Consider the following 15,223-nt stretch of genomic DNA (forward strand, 5'->3'; position numbering starts at 1 on the left):
AGCGCTTTCGCGGCGCCACTGCACGAGCACACTGTATCTGGGGGTAAAGCAGAAATTTGGGCAAGTTGGTACGTATCCATTTTGAAACAGCGCAACAAAGACGGGACGTGGAAACTGAGGTGTAAATGTTTGTATTTACACCTCAGTTTCCACGTCCCGTCTTTGTTGCGCTGTTTCAAAATGTATCTGGGGGTACGACGAGCGTCCGCTGTCTGCTGGTGCCGTGCGCAGCGTGCGTCTGCGTGATGCGGCCATTTATGGAGCAAAACATTACGCGAGTAAATGTGGTAAATAGTTTGCTATTTGCTCTTTTTTGTCCTTTCTAAAAGATTTCAGTTAACTTCACAGGAGCGTTTTATTGTGAACTTAAGAACAAACACCACACACGTCGAGTAAAGTGCTGCCTACACATAAACAAACGACGTATTTTGATTCAACAAAACACAGTAATTAGAAAATGTACGGGAGTATTGAATGAACTTGAAATACTTACGATGTATTTTTACGGTTTTTTTGTTTTTTACTTCGGGCTAGTACAATTGAACAAAGAAGCGCAAACAACGGTATATGGGTTTGTTTGATAACTACGTAAGAGAACCAAGAAACGATCCTACTCGTGCTCTGTGCATCTTGTTGGGAGAACATAATAATTGGTTTTTGGGGAGGGGAAATGGCGCAGTGTCTGTCTCGTGTGTCGTTGTACACCTGGACCGCGCCGTGGGGGAGGGAATGGGGGAAGGATTGAGGGGGGAGGGGGGACGGGGATGTCGTGGTGGAGGGCTCCGGAATGGTTTCGACCACCTGGGGATATTTGGCGTGCACTGGCGTCGCACAGCACGTGGGCGCCTTGGCGTTTTTCCTCCATAAAAATTAATGTGAATTAGCTCAGCTAATCCGGGATATACAAAGCGAAAGATGTCGGCGTTCACTATGTTCATTGTCGTTGGCGTTGGAATGTTATAGACGGCGATGGCTTTGAGCAAAGGGAGGGCGCATAACTGGCTCCCTGGATGTGCGGACGCCTCATTCGTGCGGTGGTCAGAGAAAGACGTGGCCTGAATGCATTAGCGCTGACAGCGTTGCGGCTGACATGCGGCACTGCAGCAATAGTTGGCCGCAGCGTTCATTTGGCGATCAATCTCTCGCGATCAACCATTAACTGCATTCCACCTCCCAGGGTGGCAGGGAGGGCGCGCTGCCTATCCAGTGTGCGGAACGCAATCAAAGCAGGCTTTTGCAGTTGGACACCAACGCCACGTACATGAATTGAGGTCTCCACTTACCCACGGAGCCGGTTGTGCGCCTCTCCTTTCGTGAAAATGAATGAACGGCCTTTGTAAAGTTGTCAACGCCATGAACTGTATGAACGCCGTCGGCTCACTTGTTTTGTTTCGTTTTTGAGGAAAGGAAATGACACAGTAACCGTCTCACCTATCTCGGTGGACACCCGAACCGTGCCGTAAAGGAAGGGCTAAAGGAGGGAGGGAAAGAATAAAAAGAAAACTGAAAATTGAAAGCTCGATTTTGAGAAAGACGGGCTTGACGTCCCGTCTGTTCTGCGCCAGGTAGTGATGCGCTGTGACGGAACGCTTCCCGTGCACTACCTCGACGCTTAACAGCTCGGCGCCCCACCCCAGCTGTTGTGTACAAAATGTTGTGCGCGTGTGTTTTTTATTTTTAATTTTTTATTTTATCATTTTCTGTACACGCGCACGACCTGGACAACATTATTCTGACTCTTTGTAAATAGTGTATATATGACCTCTCCCTATGACCTTTCTTGCTGTCCACTCACCTCTTTCATTTCCCTCTTCATACTGCCTTCTATCCTTTATTTCCGCTGCCCCAGCTCAGGTGCCGCCGATACAATGATGGCAGATGCGGGGTGAGCAAAAATCTTTTAACTTCCTTTTTATTATATTTTTGAATAAACACTTACTACTACTACGAACATTCCACTACGATTTGTCTTCAAAATCCGAACAAACACTCAGGCCTAGTGAATCATTTAGCTGGTCGAAAAGATCCTTCCCAGGAAGGGCATGTCGAGGGGTATTTCACTGCCCCACTTTTGACATCGCAGACCACTGCCAGAACACACTCAGCCCCATGGAATCTCCGGTTATTAACCTAAAGCGTGTCGTGGGTACGGACCATCCGGAGGGGAGAAAGCATCATCCACCACGCCTTCCCAGAGCAACCGGAGAAGCGTTGGTCTCTGCTCAACTCTTTCACGCGACGTTAATGATTTCGATTCAAAACAAAAACTTCTCGGCCTAAGTAGCATGTCAGTAGCAATTTGCGCTATTGCGTCTTTTCGTGCGAGGGAAACTAAACTCCATCATAACATTTATATAACAGCGATTGCAATCGGGTGCTTGAGAACTATACTCCTATACAGGAAATCAGCCTCCTAAAACTGTACCTGTTGGGAATTCAACACCATGGTTAAGCGTGATACACGAGGAGATGACGGAAGAGGGAAATAACGAGTGCTGTTTAAAAAATTGTTGTTGTTGACCTGCAGAGGGAAATAGCGTGTACCCACTACGGGAAATTTGCAAAAACAGCCGGCGAAGATGTTCAAAAACAGGATAACAAAGAAATGCTGATAGGGAGATTGCATGTTCGTAGAAGTCTGCTGCTGTACGAGATAGGTGGTGCTGGTGATGCTGGGTTTTCTTAATGCAAGGGCATCTCCGGCAAAAGGGCGCCAGACGGAACATTTTTAGTCGGCTCAGACATAAAATATATGCACATGTTAAAATAAGCACTAGGTGTATAGGGCCTGAGCGTGGTATGCGCATGATTATGGTGTGTCAAGATCGTGCACAAGTCTGCTGGAATGGCCCAAGGTGGTGTACAGCGCTTAAAAATTGTAGTAAGAGTTGTTACATATAAAAGACGAAGCCAGCTAGGTAGCCTCAACAACAGTCCTTGGTTGAGCAGGAAAGGCGAGACTATACTACTCTGGCTTCTTTGTTCAACGCTACCCTTACCGCAATATCTTTCGGAACAGATGAACTGCTCCGCTCTGTACTACTTGGAGGTCCAGCATAGGGAATCTTGAACTGGAGACATTAAGACGTCGCCTGCTTCTACACACCGAAAAAAAACCTACAGCCACAGAAAGCTTTTGTAGCGTGCTGAACTGAGTAGAAGGAGCTGCCTTTCCGTATAAACAGAACACGAAGCATCAACGCGCATCCACCCTTTGGATACCTGGGGGACTGCGAGAAGAAGTACTGTGCTAAATGGAATCAACTCAGTTTAGAACCTCAGAACCAATTACAAGCTACAATCGTTGGCTCATAATCTTCCATTTTTTAACAAATAAAGACAGTGCTGAATTTACTCCAAAATAATTCAGAAGTTACTTTGTGCAAACTTTATTTATATCCTTCCATCTGTAATTACTTCAGTTATTATATATGTCTTTACGAACTGTTTCGTAATTCGTAATGCTGAGCTGTATGTACTGGGGTTATTATTGACAAACCCTTTGTTCGCTTCTTTCGTTTTAGTGCTGATCTATGCGTTTTTAAGTTTTTATTGATGTCCAGTTCTCTATTGTTCATGAATTGTTGATTCGTTTCTTTTTGCTCGTGCCATACCATGTCTTGGTTTCCTGGGCATTTGCCCAAATGTTTTTACAGGTTTTGGCCCAGACAACCATCCCTTTGCAGGAAAATGATTTTTATTTATCTTGATCTAACACCTACAGCCAAGCTCAGCCTTCTCCTTAGCAATGAGGAAGGGCTGAGGTTAGTTGGAATAGGAGATGTCTTTTAAAAAGCCTACATGAGTTAAAAATTTAAAAACCATATCCAATGAGAACATGCGGTCATCACCTAAAAATAAAGAACGGTGTGTTGGTATTTTAAATGTGCACAGTTCTGGGAAGTGTTGTCGTCTTTCTGTCTCCAGTCCCGGGCACATGATTTATGTGTGGGCAGCTGAGATGTGGGCTCCACATATCGCGCATTCTGGGGCCAGTGTATCCTTTAAAAGGTGTGTGTGTGTGTGTGTGTGTGTGTGTGTGTGTGTGTGTGTGTGTGTGTGTGTGTGTGTGTGTGTGTGTGTGTGTGTGTGTGTGTGTGTGTGTGTGTGTGTGTGTGTGTGTGTGTGTGTGTGTGTGTGTGTGTGTGTGTGTGTGTGTGTGTGTGTGTGTGTGTGTGTGTGTCCTCAGTCTGCAGAGAGAAACTTCTTTGAATGTATTTTGTTTTTCTGTGGCATAGCTTCGAATCCTTGGTTTTATTCTGTGCAGTTCTCTGTTTGTTCGTCCCAGTCCTGCTGCCACTTTTGCTAAGTGCAGTCCTAATATGTGGCCTGTGGTCCTGGTATGGAAGTTGGTTTATATTCATCCGACTCAGTTCGGCAGCTGAAGCAGCAAGCTCATCAGCTTCCTCATATCCATCTATGCGACTGTGAACTGGAACCCAGCGTATTGTAATTATAAAATTCAATGTGCGTCCACCTATGAGGCGTTTCAAGAGGGAATTCTTTACACGGTTTTTATAGGGTTTTCCAGGGGACAGGGCCATAACCACACTTAAAGAATCTGAGTAAATTACAGAGGTTGGATATTTCTTTTGCAGGATGGATCTAAAAGCTAACAGGATACCATGACATTCTACAGTAAATACTCTCGTGTGTCTATTCATTGTTTTTGTTCCGGAAAATTGACAGCTGTGGACAGCACATAAAACTGAACAAGTCTTGGAGGCATCAGTGCAAAACTCTGCGCATTGGTACTTTGCTTGTCGGCATATGAAGTGCTGTTTTGCGCGAATTGGCGACCCATGCTTTCCAACCTAACGAAACGATGTGTCACAGCCAACTGGATTCACTTCACCGGGAGCAATTATGTATTCAGAAGTCACCAGAAGATCAGAGACCGGTATGTTCATGTCTCCGAAAGGTGTGGCAAATCTAATGGGTAAAGGTGGGGTTTCAGATGGTCTATTTGAAAATAACAGTGCATTGGTTGGATTTCGAAATATCACGCCGCATGGCGGTCAGCATTATGTGATACCTTCGTAGCGTATGTTATACATGTAAAGTTCCGTCTCAACATACTAAGTGGCAAGCAATTGGACTTGTACGGAAAGCACTAGTACCCAATCCCAGACCCATGTGGAACACTGGATCGAGCATTTTAAAGTGATTTTTGTGCTTAGTCGTACACCACTGAGCCGTAGTATATACGTGATAGACTTACGCTGTATAGAAGGCTCCGCAGGCATTCTCAATCTATACCCAAACACTGTTGTGACGGGATCTTTAGAAGGTTCAATGCCTTCGTGTAATCAAGTATTGCCTGATAATGTGCGATAAATGTAAGCTTTTCGTTGCAATATAGCCTGCGCCTGATAGCGGTCTTTTACTGGTAATCTGAAGTCACGTTAAAAGGTATACACGAGATGAGTAGCAACCGTGGTGAAAAGGAAACGGTGAGGCGACGAGCTGGTTCCAAAGAACGAAAGTGCTGGTGAGAAAAAGCTTCGCGGCGACACATTACACCCAGTCAGTGACGATAGCGAATCGGCCACCGACCACGTCAGTGGTAGCATTAATGAATATAACGCTTCCTTTTATAGGTGCTCAAAAGCCAATACAAGAAGCCCCAAGCTTTTTTTTACTGCGTGAGCAGTATGAGTGCCATTAGAGGGGAAACGCCAGCGTGCGTCTCTGTGTGGCCGCCGAGTGAAGCCTCCGGCACCTGCAGCGAGCCGAGAGGGAAAATCTGCATCGGGTGAAGCGGAGAGGCGAGGGATAAATAATCAGCATCACCTTTGTATCGGGGTGGCGAAAAGTGACACCCAGCCATTAGCTACTAGCCCGCTCAATATCTTCGCAATACCTGTAAATTTTCTTCCCATTTAAACAACTCTCTTGAGATTGAGAAGAGGTGGGCGCACCGACAACCGCAAGCGAGCGGTGAGTATGGAGAGAGGGAAAGCGAACGCAAGTCATCAGCTCGTTCAGTGTGGCGCACTAAGGCGAAATATGTTTAATCCAAGAAATGTTGAAGCATAAGAAATTACTGGTTAGCCGTACATCCAGCTAAGATAATGCGTTGTGTAAATGCAGCAAATGTAAAGCACAATTTAAGCGAAAATAGCGCGAAAGACGAGGACAACAAGGAAAGAAAACAACAGGACCAGCGCTAACTCACAACTGAATGTTTATTCACAGGAAGCAAGGAATATAAAGAGGGCAAACAAACAAACAAGCAGGAGTGAAAAAAGCGAAAGGCCTTTTTCTCTATCAAAGGAGACTTGCCATTTAGTGCGATTGTGACGGAGAAGGGTGTTTGGCAATATGAAATCTCCGGGTACCTACAGAAGCATTTGGCTTCCCTGGCTATTAATGACCCATTTAGGGTTCGCAACTCTGAAAGCATCGTAAATTTTCTTCAGCATGATAATCCAGGGTCCTGTAATGTATTTAGTGTCGACGTGGTTGATTTGTTTTACTCTCTCCCTCCCAACGAAATGATGAGTGCCGTGGAAGAATGCATCACAGCAGACAACGATGAAGAAGAATTTATGAGGGCTTGTGGCATATCAGTAGCTAGCTTCCTTGAATTACTGTCATTTTATGTAAAGGCTACATACATTGAATGGGAAGGAAAACTTTTCACGCAAAAAGCGGGTGTTTGCATTGGTCTCAGAATGGCACCGGTGCTAAGTGGCATCTTTTTATCCTTCGCAGATCGGGGTATTCAAGCAAACTTGTCCGGGATAGCGTCGCGGATTTTCCGTTACGTTGTCGACTTCTTAATCTTTGTCGATAAAACTAACTTTTCTAGACATGACTGGTGTTCTGAAAGTGTTCCGCGTGCTTCCCCCCGCGCGTTTTTGGACCATTTTATAAAACTCTTTTGGACATTCTCGGACTTTGTGATTGTTTCGGGGCGACACTAGTCGCCAGTGTGTATCTTTTGTGTAGGTCGGGTGACGCTAGTCGCCAAAGCGTATTTTTTGTGCATGTCGGGCTACACTAGTTGCCGTTCTGTATTTTTGTTTGTACGAGGGACGGCTGTCCCTTTCAGGTCCATGGTGAATAAAGTTCTCTTGAATCTGAAAGTGTTTAAAGAAAATGCTCAAGGTCTGCAATTCACCACCGAGGTCACGGCCGATAACAAGCTGCAGTTTTTAGATTTGAGCCTGGAAGTTCAGACGGGACATATTTGTTGGGAATACTTGCCAAGGGCTGGCAAGCCGTTGTTGAACTACAAGTCACATCATTCTAAAACAGTAAAAACCGGAATTGTTGTTTCATGGTTTTCTGCTTTGTCCAAATCTCGTGACCATTTTATTAATAAGAGTTTCAACGAACAAGCTAAAAGATTAAGAGATGCAGGTTACCCGAATGATGCCATGTTGTTTGGCTGCAACAAGATAGCCAAAAAACTTGAAACTTCGGCTGCTGTGCTTAAGTCAGACAGAGTGAAGGAAAGGAATAAGGTGGCACTTCTCCCGTACGTACACCGCTTTTCGCATAACCTCAAAAAGGTGGCGAACAGGTATAAAATAGGGGATGTCTTTTCAGCTCCTAAAAGACTTAAAAGGATGTGTGCTATGGTAGAGAGAAAGGCCAAAAAACAAAATTAATCCCAATGTACCTGTGGAATTAAACATAAAACTAAGTATGCTTTATGCTCTGAAGGTGTTGCTTATAAAATTCCTTTTTTCCGGCGGGCAAGTATTCATTGGCCAGACGGGTCGTTGTAAATCTACTAATCTGGTCGATCATGTTAGAGACTGCAAATCTTGCTTCCCTACTTTTCACCACAGTGATGTATTGTACAATCACCCAACACAGTTAACCAGTTATGGAGGCTTTTTACATAAAGAAAAAAATTAGATTGTGCGTTTACAGTCCGTAGGTATGCCTGCATGACAGGGAGGTTCGTTTCCTCAATTCCACGTAGCTACACGTGTGTTTGCTTCGCTATCTTGTTTGTTTGCGCTCTTTGTATACCTTGCTTCCTGTGAATAAACCTTCAGTTGTGAGTTAGCGCTGGTCCTGTTGTTTTCTTTCCTTGTTGTCCTCGTCTTTTGCGCTATTTTCGCTTAAGTATGATGATGATGATGATGCTAGGTTTTTATGGCGCAAGGGCAACAAAGGCCAAAGAGCGCCAAACGCAAGGTTTTTGGTCGACTCGGGCTAAAATGTGTACAGATGATAGCATTAAAACCAGCTGTTCAGGGCCTAAGAGTAGTGAGTATATACACGATTATAGAGTCTGAAGAGGGTGCCTAAATATCTGGGGGAATGGCTTAAAATGGTGTATAGTGCCTAAAACTTGTTCTAACAGGAGTTATATATGAACGACGAAGCCAGGTATCCTCAACCACAGTCCTTGATTGAGCAAGAGGAGCGAGGCGTCTGGCAGCTATGGGTAAGCTCAGCACTCTCCTCAGCAATGAGGAGGTGCTGAGGTTACTTTGAATATGAAATCTCTCTTAAAAAAACCTACATCAGTTAAAAATGTAAAGACTCTATCCAATGAGAACATGCGGTGATCACCTAAAAATAATGAAGGGTGCATTGGTAGGTTAAATGTGTCAAGTTCGGGAAAGTGCTGTCGTCTTTGCATGTCCAGTCTGGGGCATACGAGATTTTTCGCTTAAGTATGTATCACCAACTCGCCCGTCTTGCCATCATGTTGTAAAGCAAAACTTCAATGGCGACACAGAAAATGCGGCCTGGGGCGAAGCGAAATTAATCGGCGCGAAACTTCCAGGCATTGGGTTGCGGCAAAAGAGAAAAAAAAATCCATTCGAAGATCATGCCGTGAAAATGCGTCATCCTAAACGCGCATTCTGCTTACACAGTTCTTCGCGTCATGTATGGTAAATTTTTTTCCCGCAACCAGTTAGCACCAGATTGTTCGCATATAAATACGCATGGTGAGGTCCCATACTGCTAAGCAGGAGAGTAGAACGTTTAACCCGAAGCACTTGGTACAGCCCTGCGAAATATTTAACATAGCGAGACTCAACTGCGGCAATTGCGGCTCTGCTTTGGGGGGCGATTGTGGAATGGTAAATTAAGCTGAGGCAGGCAGTGAGCGACCTGTGCCATGTCCGCCGCAGCCGGGCCATCAGTTTAAATTATCGCACTCGGTATGTTAATCTTGCAGCTTTCGCAAGTATACAGACGCACACACGTGCAAACAATGCGAGGGGCAAAATGCAAGTGCGTGGCAGTTATTCAAGAGAGAGAGAGAAATAAAAACGGAAAGGCAGGGAGGTTAACTAGGCAGCGCCCGGCATGCTACCCTACACGTGGGAAGGGGAACGGAAGGAGAGATAGAAAGGCGAGAGAACAAAGGGAGATGATCACTTTTCCTCATGTCCGTTGCTAGAGTATTTTGAATCTGAACAGCGTTTCCCCTCTTAGAAAGTCGAGTATATGGAGATGACTTGACCCGTTAGGAATAAAAACGACGGTAATTCCTCTAGCTTGTATATAAGCCTTAGACGTACGATCGGCCGTCTTCGACACGCGACCAAGTGCTGCCTGCGCCTGTAGTTCCGAGATTTGAGCAAGTATTTCAGGTTAACAACGGGATCGATGTTGCAGACTAAAACTAAGAGAGTTGCACGTTCGAAGATGCAAGCGGCAAAACTGGCCGATGGCCATCCCACTCACTAGTTTCGCGCCGGTGGTCGAGGAGCAGCAAGTTCTTCGATGAAGCAATCAGATTTCACGGGCACCGCCGACGACACAGCACTTCCATGACGGGCCCAGATCGCACGCGGGCACAAGTTCTTTCGCCCACGACGGAGGAGGAGACCAGGTGGCTGCCGGGTGAATACTTGGTACGAACACAACTTTTCAGAGCACAGGTTACAGCCCGGAGAAGAAGCTGTAGCTTCGATTACGGATTCCGGGTCTTCAGTTCACAGTGCAGAGGCGGTTATTGTTGCACTATAGTCTGGTCAGTAAACGTCAGTCTCGAACGGGGTAAAGAACGAACGCCATCTGACCACAGCTTGATGGGTGGAGTGGACCTGTCGGCCGTCCCGTTTTTGCAGACTGTTACGCCTAGGACAAGCCTTGCCAAATCCCGCCCGCTTGCGCAGACGCAGTGCAGGGCATTATCTTAAATGTTAATCAGCGCTCACCACCGCCATTGTACTTTATCGGCTCATCCCGGTGATAAATCTTCATTCGGATTCTTTATAGCCTTTACTTCTTTTCGTGCTTTGCAGGTGGCTTCCATTTGACTGATTGGCTGCGGAAGGGATGCAAAAGGTATGTCTTAGTCGTCGCTTTGTTTGCCTCTTCATGTGACCGGGTATTCTGGAACCGACGAGCCTGTGATCACAGTACCCTCAGGGCAGATACAATGGAATAACGCGCATTTAAAAGTTCATCTTGAGCCAATGAACCAACCCTTTCATGCGCTATTACACATTTATGGATATTGTCAAGTCACTGCTTTCACCATTATTAGTGTGCTACACTCTTTCCGCTAGCCGCCGCGGTGGCTGAGTGGTTATGGCGCTCGGCTGCTGGCCCGAAAGGCGCGGGTTTGATCCCGGCCGCGGCGGTCGAATTTCGATGGAGGCGAAATTCTAGAGGCCCGTGTACTGTGCGATGTCAGTGCACGTTAAAGATCCCCAGGCGGTCGAAATTCCCGGAGCCCTTCACTACAGCGTCTCTCATAGCCTGAGTCGCTTTGGGGCGTTAAACCACTTAAACCAAACCAAAACTTATTCCGCTGCTGCATGCGAAATCAAAAACATTGGTTGAGGCGCTTTTTTTCTCTAATATTTAGGCGAGATAAAAGTTCAGCTTGGATGTGCCTGCCTCGCAGTAAGCACGAAATTTGATTTTCACATTTATTTTGAACTTACGACGACAAGCTGATCTTCGGAAAAGTGATTACTTTATTGCACATTTCTTACAGTGCCTATCGGGCAATTAGCAGCGACTAGCAAAGAGCGGTTTTCTTCCCACAGTAATTCGTGCATGGCCACCGTTATGGGGGAGTAAAAGTGTGTGCTCCCCGACAGTGACGAATCTAGATGCGTTGTGCAAAGCGCATCTATGTTTACAGCGATTTAGTCTAGAATACATTCTCGGCTTCCTTGGACGTCAGTTTATATAGAAAAAAAGACACGTTCCGATGCAAAGATTAAGATCGCAAGCTATTTCGTACCAGCTGTGGAACCATCCCACATGTGGACTGTATAGAGAAAAAAACAAACTAATTTACGTAACATGACTGCAGCGCTTCTATGACCTCTAAGAAATTGAAAAAGCGATGTCTTGAGGAGAGGACGTGGCCACGAGGAATTTAGGAAAAAATTGAGATGAGAAACAAGATATATTTGCGCTATTCTCGACCTGAAAGCCCGAGCAAAAAAATAAAGAAAACGCAAGGTGCAAGCTGTTGGTGTCAGATGGCTATACGTGGCTGAGCGCTTTGCTTTCAAAGCACCCCATTTCGTGCGTTAGCTGCGAAGCAGTATACACTGCCGCATGTGCAACATATTCTGTGAAAGCTATGAAGGGGAAATGCAATTTTCAGAGCTTTATCTAGTGCAGTGTCAGTCATGACATTCTACCAGCGGTGTCCTGAAACTACACTCTTTCCTCACAGGAAAGTACGGCAATACTGCATGAATACAAACCACTATCGAGAATGGAAGCAACATGGGCCGCATCTTGGCGCTAATAAATGCCTGACCGGCCTAAGCTGCTGGCCGTCAATATTGAAGTCACGAAAGTGCATTTGATCACCTTATGAGTTTCAAAGAAATCGTTCGATATTGCTCTGCAAGGTTACTTTGTCTGTTAAAAACAAGTTACTCCTGGTAATTCGCTACTAAGAGCATGGATAATTAATGATTTTAATCGAAAGATCATATCGGTGCTTCGTCATTTGAGCAAAGGAGCGCCACATATCGCTGAGGGTGATGAGAATCAAATAGAATACATGAAAGCGTACGGTATCCTACACTGGCTCATATTACAAATCTGCGACAGTACATACCTGCAGGAAATGAAAAGTGGACCCCTCTCGTTACAAAATAAGTTCTATTCACGAAGAAAAAAGTATTTTTCTACAACAGTGCCTGAAAGTGTTAGTGTTACCCTTACCAGATTTTGTGGGTATCCACGTGCCCCCTCGGCCACCAAAGGCACCTTTATCTCTCTCATGTTGCATACCGCGGCTCTTCCCCTACAGGAAGCGGCTCAGAACCACCCGCGTCCCCGCGTCATCACGTGGGCGGCAGTTCCGCCTGGACCTCCGAAGAGTGCGGATGTCTCCAGCTTCTCCTCCCGCGAATTATTCGTGCCTCCTGACGTTACCGTCACGCTCAAGCCCTCGTCGGGCCCGACCCATCCTCCTGCCTGCCCCTCGGACAAGCTCGAGGACACCGGCGAGCGTCCTTTGCCGACCGGCGCCCCTCCGCCTCTACTACGGCTTCCCCACCGTCCGCCGGCCGCTTAGGCGGTCGCGTTCCTACTTCTAATAGGCCTGCCGTGTAGTCTACGCCCACCGGGACAGCTTCTCCGGGCCGTCAGCTGCAGCGGCGACGGCCCTTTTTCCTGCAAACCTCGAGCAGCCGGCACAGCGGACACCGATGGCCCACCGCCTCAGCGCCTGCTGTGCTGCTCCCACACACACTGGTTTGCGTGGGCACTCTACGCGCCGCTCTCCGTGGCGGTTCCCTGCGACATCATTATGCGGCACCCCTGCTGCAGCCTCCACCGGTCCGCCCAGGCTCCTATCCTGCGCTCCTGCTGACGACCGCCGGAACTCGTGGCGCCAGCTGCCTGACGCCACTGCTGTGCATACAACACCTTACGCGCTGGCAGAGATGGCGGTATTCAGCGTCCCCTGCCGCGCTGCTACCCTGTAGCAGTCTCCAGCGGTCTTCACCTGCTGCTACGTGGACCAGTGAATGTGGCGACCGCCTGCAGACAGCCCCGCTGCCCTGCAGTCCTTGCTGCGTCTCTGGCTCGTCTTGTAGCCGGTCGGAGGCCATGCTTATTGCCTCCAGCAAGCTCCCCACGCGCGCGCGCCACTCCCAGCGCGCTGCCGTTCATCTACCCCTACCCTGGTGCCGACTCTGCCCCTGTAGTGGACCAGTGGTGTCGAGAGGTACACCGACGCACTGCTGCACCAAAGGGGCGATGATTCGAGCACTAGCTAGCTTGAAGAGGTGGGGTAGCACTACGTCGGCAAGGTGAGGCCTGGCGACGGGAAGGCTAAAGAGAGTGGGAGGTCGACAGTGCGACGATTTGGTCGGAGAGACATGTGATCTGGGCATGGAAGTCGTCACGGAGGCTCTGAAGGTCCACGCGGGAGGGGAGAGATGATGGCGGGGTGGGAGGCTGGGGTACTGCGCCTAGAGAAATGGTGGAATAGGAAACGTCCATGACGGAATCCGCCAGCTCAGCGAGCTTCTCGAAAGACAAGCCCTGGGCGGGCACAAGGACAAGGCGGACCGGCGACGGCAAGCGCTGAAGGAAAAACTCACGCAGGGAGGCTTGGTCGAAGGTGGCAGCCTTGTCGCCCAGGAGCCGCTGGAGCCGCCGCAGCAACTGGGTTGGTTTGCGGTCCCCTATTTCTTCGGAGGAGCTGAGCTGCTGCAGGTGGCGATGTTACGAGACGGTTGTTCGCTTGATGAGCACAGCAGCCAACGTGTCAAACGGGGCCGAGGCGGGCGGAGTTATGAGGAGGTCGCGGACTTCGGCGGCAACCTCAGGTGGTAGCGACGCAGCGACGTGATGAAACTTCTGCGCCTGGGTGGTGATGCGGCCAATAGTGAACTGGCTGTTGACTTGAGCGAGCAAGAGTTGAGGATTGGCCTGCGAGAACTGGCGAAGGCGAAGGGACAGCGCAGAGACTGCACTGCAGGGTCCGTCACCGAGCATGGCGGAGGCGTTGTCGTCGGCGTTGGCCACGGTGGGGGCGGGTGTTCGAGCGTACGTCCGAAGTCACCAGTTTGTCGCGTCAATCAGTATGAGGCCGGAAGGATGGAGGGAATGATTGATTTACTGGCTCAAGTGCTAGAACGTCTGATGTCGTGGAGCCGAACGGCACGTGACGCCGGCACGAGGAGCGGACTCTATTCTATCGCACTTCGGCATTATCATCTTCGACGGCTGGTGCTGCTCCTGTTGCGTAAGGCCGCGGCTGCTGCTACAGACCTGCGGCCAGGTGAGTGCAGAAAGCCAGCTGCCACCACCATTCCTGGAATACGGGAAGAACCGCGACAACGGCGCTAGAATCCCCCTATCTCTACACATCTACCCATTCCCTTCCTCCTGCACGCCAAAAGAGATACCACGGTTTGGGCAACATACGCTGCGTCAGTATCGCCTCGACAGAATATCCCAAAGTATCAACCACCACCACCACCGGAAACGCTCCTTTCCGCCTCAAGTCGTCGGCCACGAGGCCCAGGTGACCAAAACTCTCTCCCTTGCCTGCCAACTCCCTAAGCGACGCTGCTGCTTGCGCGCGACCGCAGGAAGCCGTCCGAATTCGGGGGATCACAATAAACGGATTTGCCTGCGGGCTGCTCATCGGTGGCGTTGTTCTTTGCGGCCACAGCTCTGGTTCGAGTGGTGCTGGTCCTGAGTGCAGGGTCCAAACCGCGCTAGAATCCGCCCAACTTCTCCGAAAAATTCCCACAAATAATTCCAGCTGAGTGCGAATTTCACGACATGCAAACCTGAGCCCATCAGTGTGCGGTCATCGTTGAAAGGTGCAGAGGGCGGGTATGGAGATCAGGTAAGGAGATGACACACTAAGCGGCTATCGACCGGTAGTTTGTTTTCAGATTCGCGTACTACGGGATTTAATTCTTGGACATAACTGCGCAACAAAAAATACGATATTCTGGGGGGGGGGGGGGGGCATCGCCAGAAGTTTCGTCTTTCTGGAAAAGTTTACACATTTGCGATCATGATTAACAGGAAGCTGTCAGTGCTCGTCACTTCGACATTATTCAATTCAGCTCATAGTCACAACGAAAGAGGCCGCAGATAAGTAGAAATAAGCGCTACGGAAATGGCCCGCTGAGACTCACGTCAAGTTTATTGCACTCGACGAAGGATTCCTAAACCCGTTCCTGATTTAGCCATATGTGCACTCGTCATAAACTCAGCCCAGCTAATAGACGCCGGCAGGCAGCGCCACAGATGCTTGCCGTTTTCTATCTGTAGTGCGTTGCCATTACGC

At 48.2% G+C, this 15,223-nt stretch overlaps 1 protein-coding gene and 1 long non-coding RNA gene across 2 annotated transcripts in view; one reads left to right on the forward strand and one right to left on the reverse strand.

Moving 5' to 3' along the window:
• LOC144110218 (uncharacterized) overlaps positions 1-14,564 on the forward strand; it is a 33,965-nt gene extending 19,401 nt beyond the window's left edge. The window contains exons 2-3 of the long non-coding RNA XR_013309768.1: positions 10,230-10,272; positions 12,215-14,564. This is a non-coding gene — a long non-coding RNA (uncharacterized LOC144110218). The remainder of the gene's footprint in view (positions 1-10,229; positions 10,273-12,214) is intronic.
• On the reverse strand, positions 13,243-13,911 carry LOC144109534 (uncharacterized). Its single transcript, XM_077642360.1, has 2 exons — positions 13,738-13,911; positions 13,243-13,623 (listed from the first exon to the last, which is right to left on the reverse strand). The coding sequence occupies exons 1-2, from the start codon at positions 13,909-13,911 to the stop codon at positions 13,243-13,245; spliced, it is 555 nt and encodes a 184-aa protein (XP_077498486.1).
• Positions 14,565-15,223: the final 659 nt, after the last annotated feature.

The sequence above is a fragment of the Amblyomma americanum genome, chromosome 11 (assembly GCF_052857255.1).
Source record: "Amblyomma americanum isolate KBUSLIRL-KWMA chromosome 11, ASM5285725v1, whole genome shotgun sequence".
NCBI classification, from domain to species: domain Eukaryota; kingdom Metazoa; phylum Arthropoda; class Arachnida; order Ixodida; family Ixodidae; genus Amblyomma; species Amblyomma americanum.